Below are 13,474 nucleotides of genomic sequence, written 5' to 3'. Positions count from 1 at the left end.
GGGGCCGTGGGGGGATTTAGGGTTCAGGCTCTGCAGAGCGGGTGACGGAGAGCTGCTCACAGCCAGCACTTCTGGGGGCACCATGGAACTTGAGGCCCCTTGCGAGACCGCTGGGCATAGGTGTCCAGGAGGCAGCTGGACACGCGGTTCCGCGACCCCAGGACAGGCTGGGCTCCAGCTGCGGTCAGGGGAGCTCTCCAGCTGAACGGGGAAATGTCACCAGGGAGGAGGGTCCCCCATGCCCCGTGCCCCAGAGGTCGGGAGGTCAAATCGAAAATGCGTTTGTGGGGTTTGGCAGTTTGGAGTCCGAGGTTACCTCAGCAAGAGCTGCGGAGCGGGGGCGAGGGCGCGTGGGGCTGAGCCTTCTCCCGAGACCCCGTGTGAGGCTTTGGGGAGCTGCGGGAGGCGAGGACAGTGTGGACCAGGACCGGGGACTGCAGGTGTGGTTCTGTGGAAGCAGGACGTGGACTGGCTCCTGGGGCCGGGAGGGAACAATTACCACAGCCCGGGAGGCTTCAAACAACAGCACCTTATTCTTCCACAGTTGAGGGGCCAGGATCTGGAATCAGTGCTTCTGGCGTTTGGTGGCAATGCTGGGTTTGGGGCCTGAAGCTGCTCGCCTCCAATCTGCTTCTGTGGGCTGGGCATCGTCCCCGTCTGTCTTCCTGTGAGGACACAGTCGTGTTGGAATAAGGACCTCTCTACACCAGTGTGACCTCACCTTAACCTTAACTTAATTACATCTGCAAAGACCCTATTTCCAGAGGCCATGGCCCGGAGGACATGGGGCCAGGGTGGGCAGAGGGGGACACAGCCGGGCTGAGGTGAGAGACTTGGGACAGAGGGCAGGAACCTGGCTGAAGCCCGGTGGGGAGCCAGGAGGGAGCAGAGGCCAGGGCAGCAGTGGGTTAAGGTGGGGAAGGATTTGGAGGGGTCACTGGGAAGGGGGAGGGAGAAGCACACGAATACATGGAGACCACCCGAGGGCAGGGCAGGGGCTGGTCATCGCTGGGTATTGAGGCCAACGGCGGGTGGAGGCCGAGCCTCTGCACCAGGACCCTGGCGGGAGGGGGACGAGGGTGCGGGGTTGAGATGGAGGCCAGAGGATGGCCTATAGGAGAAAACAGAGCCCGCACCCCCCAAGGCTACCGTGGGGTCCCTGTGCTCACATGGTCCCCTCCTGGGAGCCGCAGGGCAAGGGGAGGGACCAAAGCTGGATGTGACACCCCTCCCTCAGGAGGGCCGGCTGCCCTGGAGGTGGGTCCAGAGAGCAGGGTTGACCTCCTGACCGTGTCTGCCCTCCCACCCACCTGGGCTGTCTCGGGTCCCTCACAGCCTTTCCATCCCCACAGGGAGCAGACGGTGGGCCCTGGCTGAGCAAGTTCTGTGCGATGAACAGCCACGTCTCTCCTCTCAACCTCCTGGTCACCAATGGCACTGAGACGGCTGTCGTCCCTGAGACCGTGAAGGCCGTGCTGGGCACCGGCACCCCATCCGGGCCCCAGGCCAGGAGCCTCGCCGGCGTGTATGTGGAGGCCTCGGGCCAGGCCCAGCGTCTCTACGCTGTCATGAAGCAGGGTCTCCTGCCCTTTGGGCTCGAGCTGGCTCTGCTGGAGGCCCAGGCGGCCCCGGGCAGGGCCAGCTGCTCCTCGTGTCTGAGGCCCTGCAGCAGGGCCTGGTGGGCCTGGAGCGGAAGGAGAAGCCGCTGGCCGCCGAGCACGCGGTCACTGGGTACCCTGACCCTCTGGGGGTGGGAAGCTGGCCCTCTTCCAGGCCATAGGGAAGGAGGTTGTGGACAGGGCACTGGGGTGGAGCTGGCTGGAGGCCCAGGAGGCCACGGGGGGCCTGGTGGACCCCATCCAGGGCATGCGTGTGGCCCCTGAGCTGGCCTGCCAGCAAAGCCTCCTGGACCAGGAGACGTGGTGTGGGCTGTTGGAGCTTGGGCCCAGCTCAAGTGCCCCAGGCTTCCTGGACCCCGACACGCCGGAGCGGCTGCCGTACCGGGAGCTGGTAGGCAGGTGTGTGCAGGCCCCCAGCACGGGGCTGGGCCTGCTGCTCCTCAAGATCACTTTCCGTACGCTGAGTGGGGCACCGAGCTTGGCCAGGCCGCTGGAGGTGGGGGTCCTGGACGTGGAGACGGCCCAGGCCTGCGGGAGGGCAGGCTGGCGGTGCCGGATGTGGGTGCACGCACCGAGGTGCAGCGCCACCCGCAGGGCACCGGCGGTGTGGCAGGGCTCGTCCTGCTGCCTGCAGGGCACAAGAGCTTCCAGGCCTCGGCCGAGCACCTGCTCCCCACGGGCGCCACGCTTCCGGTCCGGGAGGCTCAGGACGCCACCCGCATGCTGGTGGGCCCAGCCACCGGCCGGCAGCTGTGGCCAGATGAGGCGGTCAGGGCAGGCCTGTTTGGACCAGAGCTCCACAGGCAGCTCCTGGCAGCAGAGCAGGTGGTGACGGGGTATCGTGGCCCCTTCAGTGGCATCCGAATGCCCCTATTCCAGGCCATGACGAGGGAGCTGGTGGACAGGCCTCCGCTGCTGAGGCTCTTGGTTGCCCAGCTGGCTACAGGCAGGCTAGGGTGTCCTGCCCGCAGGCTCCGGCTGCCCTGGGAGGCCACCCTGCACTTAGGCTGCCTGGACAAAGAGCTCAGCAGCATCTCTCGCAGGCGGCTGGCTTCTCGGACCCCGGCATGCAGGAGAGCCTCAGCTGTGAGCAGCTGCTGGCCCACTGTGTCACCGACCCAGAGACAGGGCTGGCCTTCCTGCCCATCTCAGTGGGGAGCCCTGGAGCGGAGCCACAGGGGCCCCCGTTCACTGAGCACAGCACCTGGCAGACCTTGAGAGCTGCCGTGGCCACCGTCTCCATGGGCAAGTTCCAGGGCCGGCCCATGTCGCTCTCCGAGGCAGTCCCCGTGGAGCAGAGGGTGACGCTGACCCAGCAGCACAAGGACGGGGCCCTCTTGGTGGAGGAGCTGGTGGCTGCGCTGAGGGCCACCCACGAGCAGGCTGCAGCCACTGCCGGGACCACCTTGGCTGGGTGAGGATGCCCGTGACTCCAGGAGAGCTTCTGAGAGTGGAGATCATCAACCAGGGCATGCGCGAGCAGCTGGCACGAGGCCGGACCATGGGCAGCCTGGCCTCGTGCAGAGGTACTTGCGAGGCACCGGCTGCACCGCCGGCTTGCTGTGCCCGGCTCCCAGGAGCCCCTCGGCATCCACGAGACTTGTAGGAAGGGGCTTCTCAGGCCCGGCACAGCCCTCACCCTCCTGGAGACGTGAGCAGCCAGTGGCTTCATCATCAAAAGAAAACAAGGGGTATTCGGTGGAGGAGGCACTGAGGGCTGGCATCATGGGCCCGACGTGTTCGCGAGGCTGCTGTCGGCTGAGCGCGCCGTCACCGGCTACACCGACCCCTACACCGGGGAGCAGATCTCCCTCTTCCAGGCCATGAAGAAGGACCTCATCGTCCGGAGCACGGCATCCGCCTGCTGGAGGCCCAGATCGCCACGAGCAGCGTCATCGACCCCGTGCATAGCCGCCGCCTGCCCGTGGACGTGGCCTACTGGCGCGGCTACTTTGACGAGGGGATGAACCGCGTCCTGGAGGACCCCAGCGACGACACCAAGGGCTTCTTCGACCGCAACACACACGAGAACTTCACCTACGTGCAGCTGCTCCAGAGGGCTACTCCTGACCCAGAAACAGGCCTCTTGTTTCTTCTCTGTCTGGAAAGTGAGTGGGTATTCTTTCTAATTGGTTGTTTTTTTCAACCCTGAAAAATAGATGACAACATTTTAAAACATTTCTTAGCGTGCCAGTGTCTGTGTACAATGTGTCCAGCTTCCGTGCGCAGCGACGTTCTACTCTCTTCCGTCCTTTTTTGCTTATGGTTCCTCATTGCATTAAAGGAAAGACATTGTCCTGTATGATTTTTTTCTCTTCACCCTTGGTGTTATCAGGTGTGAATTTTCAATTAGAATTTCACAAGTGGCCATTTCTGATAGACTCTGATGCAGTTAGAGTGAAGGACTTTCCTTTGTTTCCCTGGCCTATCACACTGAAGTGTATGCATCAATTTGTTATAGTCCCATTTTAATTAAATCCGTTCCTTTCAGTTATCGATTTTTCTCCTGTTCGTTGAGTAAACCATTCCCCATCAATTTCTCGCAGTAATAAGTGCCTTTGGGTCTCAATTTGGGGTCGACCTGCTATTATTTTCCATCCTATGGCTGTGCTTTGAGGGGGCAGGGGCTGGTTCTGTCCCCTGGTGCAGCTCTCCCAGTTGGTATGACCCCCTTGGTTTGCGCCACCAGCTTTGTTCTGGAGGTATGGCCTTTACAACAACGTACAAAGAATTGTTAGTATGTCAGCAAAGCTTTTTTCTTTGAGTTCAGTTTTTTGAAGGTTCATCCACAGAACTCTATCCTTATTGTAGATATGAGGTTAATCACAGGAGAGAAGCACTGACAACCTACGGTGGCATACAGTCATATCCAGAATGGTCTCTGCTTACACTGCAGTTCAGGTGTCAGACTCGGATGAGCCTGGAACTTCAGACACTCATTGCACAGTGTCTGGTTGGGGCAGGTGACAGAGGACCAAGTCTTGCTGGTCCCTCCTTTGCGACACAGCGCGTTCTGAGCAGTGTGAGTGATGGTTTCACAGGATCACCTGAGGGGGGTGGAGTGGGGAGTGCGGGGGCTATGCTGGTCCACCAGGATGACGGCGGTGGAGTTATGTCTATGCAGAAGGTTGGGAGGAAGAGAGGTGTGCAGGGGACTCTGAGAGACCAACAACAGGCTGAAGGCCTTTGAGCCCGGGGTGGGGGGGGTCAGGGTTGTGGTTTACGTCTGGGAGAAGGCACACGCGTGTCCACTACTTCTCTCTCCAGAAGGACATAGTGAGGGAGGGGAGGACTCAGCAGGTGTGAGCGGGAGACTATTGAAAGGTAGTGGGGGTTTGGGATAAAGGGGGTTTTACACAAGAATTCTAAAGCACATCCCCTGTTGACATGGCCTCTGGGGTCAGGGCTCCCTTCTGATGGCTCCACTGTTCCGGAAAAGCCATCAGCAGAAAGCGGAGAGAGGGCCATCTGGGAATGTGGGAAGGTGGGTGTGGACATGAAAGGGAAACACCGAATTGCAGGCCAGTGGGAGGTCTGTGGTCACTAATTAAAGTCCACCTGCTTGCGTAGTTTTGTCTCCTTCGGGGACCCTCCCACGTGTTCCTTAGGGGATGGGGGACGTGCCGGGAGAGCTGGCCTCCCCGTCGCGCATTCCTGCCCTTCCCCCAGACCCTCGCGGTGATCCCCGGGCTGAGCGGGCTGCGCCCGGCCCGCTCCACGCTGGGTTCACCCCAAGGTGGGCGCCCGGGGACTGGGCCGGGTTTCAGGATGTGTGTGGCAGGCGTGTGATGGGGAACCGGTGCAGGAAGTACCAGCGGCTCCCAGAGCTGGGCAGGGCCGGTCGGCGCAGGCCTCCGCGGGCCCGGGGAGGCCCCGACGGACCCCTGCGCCCGGGCCGCTCGCCTCAAGCTGGTGCCGCGGCAGCCGAGTGCAGCGAGTCCCGGGAGGAGCCTGTTTGGGACCAGGCAGCTCCACCGGGAGGGGGCCTCGGGAGGGGCGGGGCCCTAGACGGGGCGGGCGGGGCCTCTGACGGGGCGGGGTCCGCGAGGCGGGGCCTTCGTGGATGTGGGCGGGGATAGTGGGCGGGGCCTCGGCCGGGGTGGGTCCCCACGCGCTGGGCCCCTGGGCGGGGGACAGGTGGGGTCTCCGCTGGGCGCCGCAAGGTCTCTGCCTTCTACGGGGAATCTCCGCTCGGGCTCCGGCCAGGAGAGGCGGCTCCGGTGGGGCAGGCGGGCTCCACCCCCGGGCCGGCCGCGCGCCCGCGCCTCCCAGTTCCCGGAGCCCGAGTAGGGACTCGAGGTGGTGGCGGCGGCGGCTCCGCTCCCAGCTGGGCGTCTGGGCGCGGGGCCAGGACGGGAGGGGAGCGGCGGCGGCGCTGGGCGGCGGATAGCGCGGAGGGCGGCGGCCTGGACCCGCCGAGCCATGGCGGCCCCGGAGCCGGTGCCGAGGCGGGGCCGGGAGCGGGAGCGGGAGGACGAGAGTGAGGACGAGAGCGACATCCTGGAAGAGAGCCCGTGCGGCCGCTGGCAGAAGCGGCGGGAGCAGGTGGGCACGGCAGGGAGGGGCGGGTCGCCGCCCACCTCCGGCGGAGGGGCCCTTGAGACCACGCGGGGCCGTGCGGACTCTCGGGAAGCCAGAGGCCCGAAACCTCTCCGAAGCGTCGCGCAGGCAGCCCCCTTCTTGACGGGCCCTTGCACTCCTTTAGCCTGGCGCCCACGCCCTGGTGAGGAACCCCCGATTCTCTAAGTCTCCTCCCGAGACCACCTCCCCATGCCTCTGGGACCAGCTGTTAGTCCTCTGGGGACCAGCCTCAAAAACACCCGGAACATGCCCCAGATCCCCTCAGCACAGCCCCAGGATACCAAGCTTCTGCTCCTGGGTGCTCAGCTTCCCCCCAGAGCAGGCCAGCGCCTGCCTCACATACTCGGGCTGCTGGAAGGGAGGTGAGCGGAGACCTAGCCCGCGCCCTTTTCCTCCCCCACGCACCAGCTCACTCGTGCCCCCCGCCCCCCCACCAGGTGAACCAGGGGAACATGCCCGGCGTCCAGAGCACCTTCCTGGCCATGGACACGGAGGAGGGGGTGGAGGTGGTGTGGAACGAGCTGCACTTCGCTGACAGGAAGGCCTTTTCGGCCCACGAGGTAAGGCCTGCTGCCCTCACCCCCAACGCCCAGCCCCCCCAGCCTGGTGACCGCCCCCCCTTCCCAGGAGAAGATCCAGCTCATGTTTGAGCAGCTGGTGCTGGTGGACCACCCCAACATCGTCAAGCTGCACAAGTACTGGCTGGACGCCTCGGAGGCCCGAGCACGGGTGAGCCCTGGGCACACCACAGGGAGGGGGCACCAGTGGGTGGGGCGGCCGCGGGCACCCACCGTTGGTGGAGCCCGTGAGCCTGCCGCCTCGCAGGTCATCTTCATCACGGAGTACGTGTCATCGGGCAGCCTCAAGCAGTTCCTCAAAAAGACCAAGAAGAACCACAAGGCCATGAACGCCAGGGTACAGGGAGCGGGCTGGGTCAGCGTCAGGGCCAGGGTGGGGTCGGGGGTGCGCTGGGCGGCCCTGGGCACAGGAGCGGGGTTGGGCCGGGGCACCTCAGGCCCAGCTGCCTTTCCTGCGCTCACCCCACGGAGTCCGTCCGCCGCCAGGCCTGGAAGCGCTGGTGCACGCAGATCCTGTCGGCGCTCAGGTGAGGGCCTGGGCTTGCCCGAGCACCTGCCCCTGGCGCCCCCGCCCCTCTGGCACCCCTGACCCAGCTCCCCCTGCTCTCCCCTCCTCCCCAGCTTTCTGCACGCCTGCAGTCCCCCCATCATCCACGGGAACCTGACCAGCGACACCATCTTCATACAGCACAACGGCCTCATCAAGATCGGCTCTGGTGCTGGCGGAGCGGGGCTGGGCGGGGGCGGGGGGCGGGGCTGGGCGGGGGCGGGGGGCGGGGCTGGGGGACCTGTCTGGAACGGGGCGGACGATGCCCACTGCCCCATCACGTTGACGCCTGCTTTCTCCCCGCGGTGACCGGCGCAGTGTGGCACCGGATCTTCTCCAATGGTGCGTGGGGACCCTGGGGGGACGGAGCGTGGGGGAGAGGTCCGGTCTGCTCATCCCGCGCGCTCTCCGCAGCGCTCCCAGACGATCTTCGAAGCCCCATCCGTGTTGAGCGGGAGGAACCTCGGAACCTGCACTTCTTCCCGCCAGAGTACGGAGGTGAGTCTGGGGGGGTCCCCCCTCACCCCCGGCATCCGCCTTACCTGCCCTGATCTGCTCTCCCCTTTCAGAAGTTGCCGATGGCACTGCCGTGGACATCTTCTCTTTTGGGATGTGTGCGCTGGAGGTACTAACCCCGTGGTCTCTGGGCCCCTCCCAGCTAACTCCCCCCATCCCACCTGTGCTGTCCCTTCCCCATGCCTGACCTTGCCCTGCCCCCCAGATGGCTGTGCTGGAGATCCAGGCCAACGGGGACACCCGGGTCACAGAGGAGGCCATCGCTCGCGCCAGGCATTCTCTGAGTGACCCTAACATGCGGGTAAGCAGCTGGCCCTGCCCCTACCGGCTGGCTCTCAGTGTTCCAAGGAGGGCCGGTGCGGTGCTTCGGGCAGGCCTGGAGGTGCAGCAGGTCTGGGCCAGGCCCGCTGCGTGAGCCTCCACCCCCCCCTCCCCCGCAAGGAGGGCCTTACTGGGCGTGCGTGTTGAGTTGCAGACGTGAAGGCTCTGAGGGCACACTCTAAGCACAGAGAGACCGGAGAGATACTTCCCGTGTGGGCACAATTTTTATGCCCGTTTTATAGATAAAGGAACAGGTTCAGAGAGGCTTTAGAGCGAGTGGTGGAGCCGGTGTTTGCATCCAGGTCTGCCTGGTTCCACGTCCCCGCCTGTAAGCCTTCAGGAGACCAGTTAGAAAGAACGTGGTCCTAGCCTGTGTTGGGGGCAAGGTGGGTGGGGAGCCGGCAAAGGGATTGCGGACGGACAGAAGCTGCAGCCACAGCCTCTCTGGCCAGAGTCTGGCGACTGTCTGGCTTCACCGCGTGACCTCTGGGGATGGGGGAGGGAAGTGACGGGGCCTGGACAGGACTGACGAGGAGGTGGAGCCAGGATGGACCCGAGAGCCAGCGGAGGGCACGGATGTGGGGCAGGGCAGGGACACTTCAAGGTCATCTCCGGAATCAGGCCTGACCTGAGGCAACCGGAAGAGGGGCAGGCTGTAGGTAGGCGGGCTCAGGCTAGGCTGCACTGGCCTCGAGGGCCTGCGCTGATCTTTCAGCACTCTGCCCAGCCCCAGGGCTGCGAGGCGGGGCTGGGGTCCTCCCTGAGCAGCGCAGCTTCACCTGTGAATTGGGGATGACAGTGTCAACCCGCCACGATTTTTGTGAGGGGTGCTGGAAGTAGAGCACGGGCAGTTCTGGGCCCGGGGGCAGACTCGACTGTCCTGTTGGAAGAATCAGGTCCTGGCCTGGCTGCTAACGGGGTTCCTCTACTCTCTGCACGTTGCTCCATGAAGGCTCCCACGGGGTTGGGAGGCTTCTCCTCACACGGTGGGGCCAGAGTGGAGGGGCTCCACCGACTGCAGCCCCCTCTCCACACCCCAGGAGTTCATCCTCTCCTGCCTGGCCCGGGACCCTGCCCGCCGGCCCTCCGCTCACAGCCTCCTCTTCCACCGTGTGCTGTTTGAGGTGCACTCGCTGAAGCTCCTGGCCGCCCACTGCTTCATCCAGCACCAGTGTGAGGGGCAGGCCAGCCTGGGGGTGGGCTAGGGCCTGGGGTCGGGATGCAGAAGGAGGCCCCGCAGGACCTCGTGCTTCAGGGCCCACTGCCCTGTGTGCTCCCACCGCCCGCAGACCTCATGCCTGAGAACGTGGTGGAGGAAAAGACCAAGGCGACGGACCCGCACACGGTCCTGGCAGAGATCCCCCGGCCGCCCCGGCCCCCGTTGCAGTGGCGGTGAGCAGCCTGCAGCCCAGAGGCCTCCCCTCTCCTCCCGGCCACGCCCCCCCAGCCCTGCCCCCCCCCCCCCCCCGCCCCCGCAGGACCAGGACCGCCACCCTCATGTTCTCCTCACACCCATACCAGGTACTCAGAGGTCTCCTGCTTGGAGCTTGACAAGTTCCTGGAGGATGTCAGGTGAGGGCTGGAGTGAGGCTGGGGAGTGGGTAACTGTCAAGCCTGAGCCCTCAGCTGCCACCACCCCGCACTGTGTCCCTAGAAATGGGATCTACCCACTGATGAACTTCGCTGCTGCTCGGCCCCTGGGGCTGCCCCGTGTGCTGGCCCCACCCCCCGAGGAAGTCCCAAAGGCTAAGACCCCAACGCCAGAACCCTTTGACTCAGAGACCAGAAAGGTGAGACTCCAGCCTCCACAGGCCTGCCCACCGCCCAGACGGGTGCCCGTATCAGGGGTTTCAAGTCCCCCAGCCCGGCTCTCCTCCAGGCTGCCAGGAGAGACCAGGTTCTGGCTGACCTCTTTGTGGGGCTTGGGGGGCAGTCGTACAAGCTGGGATACCCCCTTTCCCAGAGGCTCCAGGGGAAGACCCCTGCAGGCCCCTGTCCCATACACGCTGCCTCTCGGATCCCACCTCCTTGGCTTGCTGATTCGCTGACATCTGTGACCTGGTGTTTCTGCCAAGGCCCCCAGGCCCTGTGTTTCCCCCGTCCCCTCCTCCTGCTAGGCTCCCCCCTGGCCAGGGGCCTCCCCGGCCACCCTCTCCCTTTCCTTGTCCACACCCACTGGGCTCCAGAGCCTCTGGCTTTGGCCTTGGGTGTGTCTCCATGGTTACCTCCCTGATCTGGGCCCCCTCTGTTCCCCACTGGCCTGCTGCACCAGCCCCCAGCCTGGCCGCCTTCCCCGGGCTTTCCAGCCAGAATTCGTGTTCTGATAGCCACAGCTGGGGGTCCTCAGCGCACGCCCCCGCCCCCGCCCCTGGCCCGGCACTCTGAGGCTTGGTGTTGCTGGCATCCTGTGCTTCTGCTGTCATATCCCTGCGCACCTCGCTCCTCCCCCACCCCCTTCCCACAGCTCCCTCTTTCTTCAGGTGTTCTCCTCACCTGTGAAAACTCCTATTCATCCTTCGGTACCCAGCTTCAATATCTACTCTGGAAGTTTCCCTCAACTCGCCAGGCTCCTAGCAGTGAGATGTGCTTCCTAGGCTCCCCTTGGAGACCCTCCTCATTTCCGGTCTTTACGACCCCTTTGTGTCTGGGCCCCTTTGACACAGCATCTGCTCTTGCTGCCCAGTTGCTGAGTTCCAGCCTTCGTGGGTGACCTTGGCCTCCCCCTTCCCCCAGGTGATCCAGATGCAGTGTAACCTGGAGAGAAGCGAGGACCAGGCGCGCTGGCATGTGAGGGGGGGGGGGCGCCACCCACAGAGGCGCGGGAGCGCGGGAGGGGCGGGGCCGACTCCCGAGCCCACCTTGCCCTCCCGCCTCCCCAGCTCACTCTGCTCCTGGTGCTGGAGGACAGGCTGCACCGGCAGCTCACCTACGACCTGCTCCCAAGTAGGCCGCCCGGCGGGACCCTGGGCGGTGGCGGGGCGGGGGGTTGGGGGGGGCGGGCACGGCGGGCGGCGCTGCGGCCTCACGCCCGGTCCTCACGCCCCTGCTGCAGCCGACAGTGCCCAGGACCTGGCCGCCGAGCTGGTGCACTATGGCTTCGTCCACGAGGTGAGGTGCGCAGCCGGGTACGGCCAGCCTGGGAGGGCCGCAGGGTGGGCCGTGCCCCGCCATCGCCCATGCCTCCCTCCTGCCCTGCAGGACGATCGGCCGAAGCTGGCCGCCTTCCTAGACAGCACCTTCCTCAAGTACCGCGGAGCTCAGCCGTGACCTTGATCCCACCTCAGCGCTCCAGCTCTCCAGCTCCCCAGCTCCCCGGAGCCAGACCTGGTGGCTCCCGTGGGGAAGCTCGGCATTGGCCCCCGGCGTCTGGGTGGGGGACCAGGGGCCCCCTCTGCCTGTGTGCCTGCTAGTGAGGAACCTCCCCCTTCCACAGCTCCCAGCAACCCTGCAGTGGGGCTGAGGGTGGTGGGGCAGGCCCGTCAGGGGTGAGGGAGCCAGGGCTGGGGCTGGGGGGCTGGTTAGCCCCGCATGTCTCCTTAGGATCAGGATGCCCCCATCGGCCAGCTTCCACAACTCAGCATCCCTCCCGTACCCTTCATTTCCACCCCCGACGCCGTCTGGTCACGAGAGGCTGCCCTGCAGGGAAACGCGGCACAGTGCTGGGGGGCTGAGGGGTGGGGGTCGGCCCTGGACAGATGTGTGCCCAGGGAAGCGCTCCATTCCAAGTTGCTACCGCAGAGCCACACGAGGAACCGGAATCGCCGCCTTAAGCCCATGGTAAAGCACCTGCAGGTGTCAGGCATGGTGCTGGGCACTGGGCAGGGCCACGGCCCTGCAGCTCCATGTGGCTCTCACACCCCACCCCCCGGCCAGTGCAGACCCTCCAAAGGGCTATTTTCTGTCCTTGTTCCCTGGCCTCGAGTGGTCAGGGTCAGGCACCCTCCGTGCTCCTCCCAAGCTCACCACTCCTCCTGCTACCTCTCTTACCTCCACCTGTGGCAGGCAGCTGCCTTCCTGGGTCCTAAGGCTACCAGCCCAGCTCCCTGTCTCCCCCACCGCTACCCCCCATAACCCTAGCCTCCATTCACTTGGACCACCTCCCTTCATTTTCAAATGTAGTTGATCACTCTTAAAGATTTTAAAGTGCATGTATAAACTGAGCACATTCAGGTTTCTAAGCATTTCAAATGTCAAACAAGAAAAGCTCACCACCGTGTTAGTTCTCTGTTGCTGCTGTCAGGGTTTACCACGAACTCAGTGGCTTAAACCAGCACACTTAGATGGTTCTGTAGCTCAGAAGTCTGGCACAGATCCCACCAGACTAAAATCAAGGTGTTAGGAAGACTGCGTGTCTTTCTGGAGGTTCTAGGGCAGAACCCATTTCCTGCTCCTTCAGGTTGCTGGCCTGCAGGTGCCAGGTGCGGCGCTGGGCACAGGGCAGGGATTCATTTCCTCGCAGTGATGGGGCCGAGGTCCCCACTTCCTTGCCTGCTGTAAACTGAAGGCCACTCTTAGCTTCTAGAGGCAGCCACCTCCATTGGCTCACGGCCCCGTCCTCTGTCTTCAAAGTCGGCAACATCGGGTGGAGTCTGTCTCATGAAACTGTGTGTCTGGTTTTCTGCACTAGGAAGGTTTCGTGTGGCTAGGTTGAGTCCGCCCGGATAATCCAGGATGATCTCCTCATCTCAAGGTCCTTAATCTTAATCACATGTGCAAAATACCTTTCACCAAGTAAAGTAATATTCACAGGTTCTGGGGGTTGGGACACTGACATCTTTGCAAGGGGCAGGGGGCGGGTGTCATTATCCCACCTACCACATCACCCTAGCCAAAACCCTAAACCAAAACACCTTACCAAGATGTATCAGATGAAATAAATGCACCAATACGGTGAATCTCAAGTTATCTTAAACATTCCAATACTCTTTACAAAATTATTCAAGTTCTCACACCTTTCAATTTAAAATTACATTCTAAAATAACTTACACATCTAGTTGGAAACGCTGATGCTGTCTGATTCTGCGTCATCTTAAAACAGTTTGAGTGTCCAATGCATAACAGATTGTACCAGTGATTAAACTGAACTCAAAAGGATCAATACTATCATTGCTTCGTTCAATGCCTATGTTGATGTTTTCATTTTAACTTTTATCTTTTCGAAGTTATATACACATTATTTTAAAAGTGGAATTTTCTTAGGCCAATAATAAATAAATAATAAATACTGTCTCTAACCCTGACCCTTTCCAAATTCAACTCTCTTAGCTGTTTCTTCAGGCATTTAAAATGCATGTTTCACAAAATCGCACAC

The 13,474-nt window shown here is 63.0% G+C and overlaps 1 protein-coding gene and 1 long non-coding RNA gene across 3 annotated transcripts in view; one reads left to right on the top strand and one right to left on the bottom strand.

The window, feature by feature from the left end:
• LOC109552684 (uncharacterized) overlaps window positions 1-13,474 on the bottom strand; it is a 148,805-nt gene that overhangs the window by 64,157 nt on the left and 71,174 nt on the right. The window lies entirely within an intron of this gene.
• On the top strand, window positions 5,727-13,403 carry NRBP2 (nuclear receptor binding protein 2). 2 transcript variants are annotated; one of them, XM_033842780.2, is made up of 18 exons: window positions 5,727-6,164; window positions 6,638-6,760; window positions 6,828-6,929; window positions 7,026-7,115; window positions 7,265-7,305; window positions 7,400-7,494; window positions 7,644-7,667; window positions 7,740-7,823; window positions 7,895-7,950; window positions 8,047-8,142; window positions 9,203-9,335; window positions 9,452-9,554; window positions 9,684-9,734; window positions 9,817-9,952; window positions 10,896-10,949; window positions 11,042-11,105; window positions 11,215-11,275; window positions 11,361-13,403. In XM_033842780.2, the coding sequence occupies exons 1-18, from the start codon at window positions 6,042-6,044 to the stop codon at window positions 11,389-11,391; spliced, it is 1,467 nt and encodes a 488-aa protein (XP_033698671.1). In that variant the 5' UTR covers window positions 5,727-6,041; the 3' UTR covers window positions 11,392-13,403. The 2 variants fall into 2 exon arrangements, with proteins under 2 accessions (XP_033698671.1, XP_033698670.1); XM_033842779.2 differs by having other exon boundaries at window positions 5,728-6,164; window positions 11,215-11,270.

Source organism: Tursiops truncatus, chromosome 17 (assembly GCF_011762595.2).
Source record: "Tursiops truncatus isolate mTurTru1 chromosome 17, mTurTru1.mat.Y, whole genome shotgun sequence".
Taxonomy (NCBI): domain Eukaryota; kingdom Metazoa; phylum Chordata; class Mammalia; order Artiodactyla; family Delphinidae; genus Tursiops; species Tursiops truncatus.
Note: the sequence above shows the minus strand (reverse complement) of the source record. Positions and strands in the feature narration are given on the sequence as shown.

Excerpts from the sequence above, each read along its gene's own strand:
- NRBP2 (XM_033842779.2), top strand. The coding sequence starts at position 6,042 with ATGGCGGCCCCGGAGCCGGTGCCGAGGCGGGGCCGGGAGCGGGAGCGG. Across the intron at positions 7,824-7,894 it reads CTTCCCGCCAGAGTACGGAG|AAGTTGCCGATGGCACTGCC; the intron begins GTGAGTCTGGGG and ends CTCCCCTTTCAG. Across the intron at positions 11,271-11,360 it reads ACTATGGCTTCGTCCACGAG|GACGATCGGCCGAAGCTGGC; the intron begins GTGAGGTGCGCA and ends CCTGCCCTGCAG.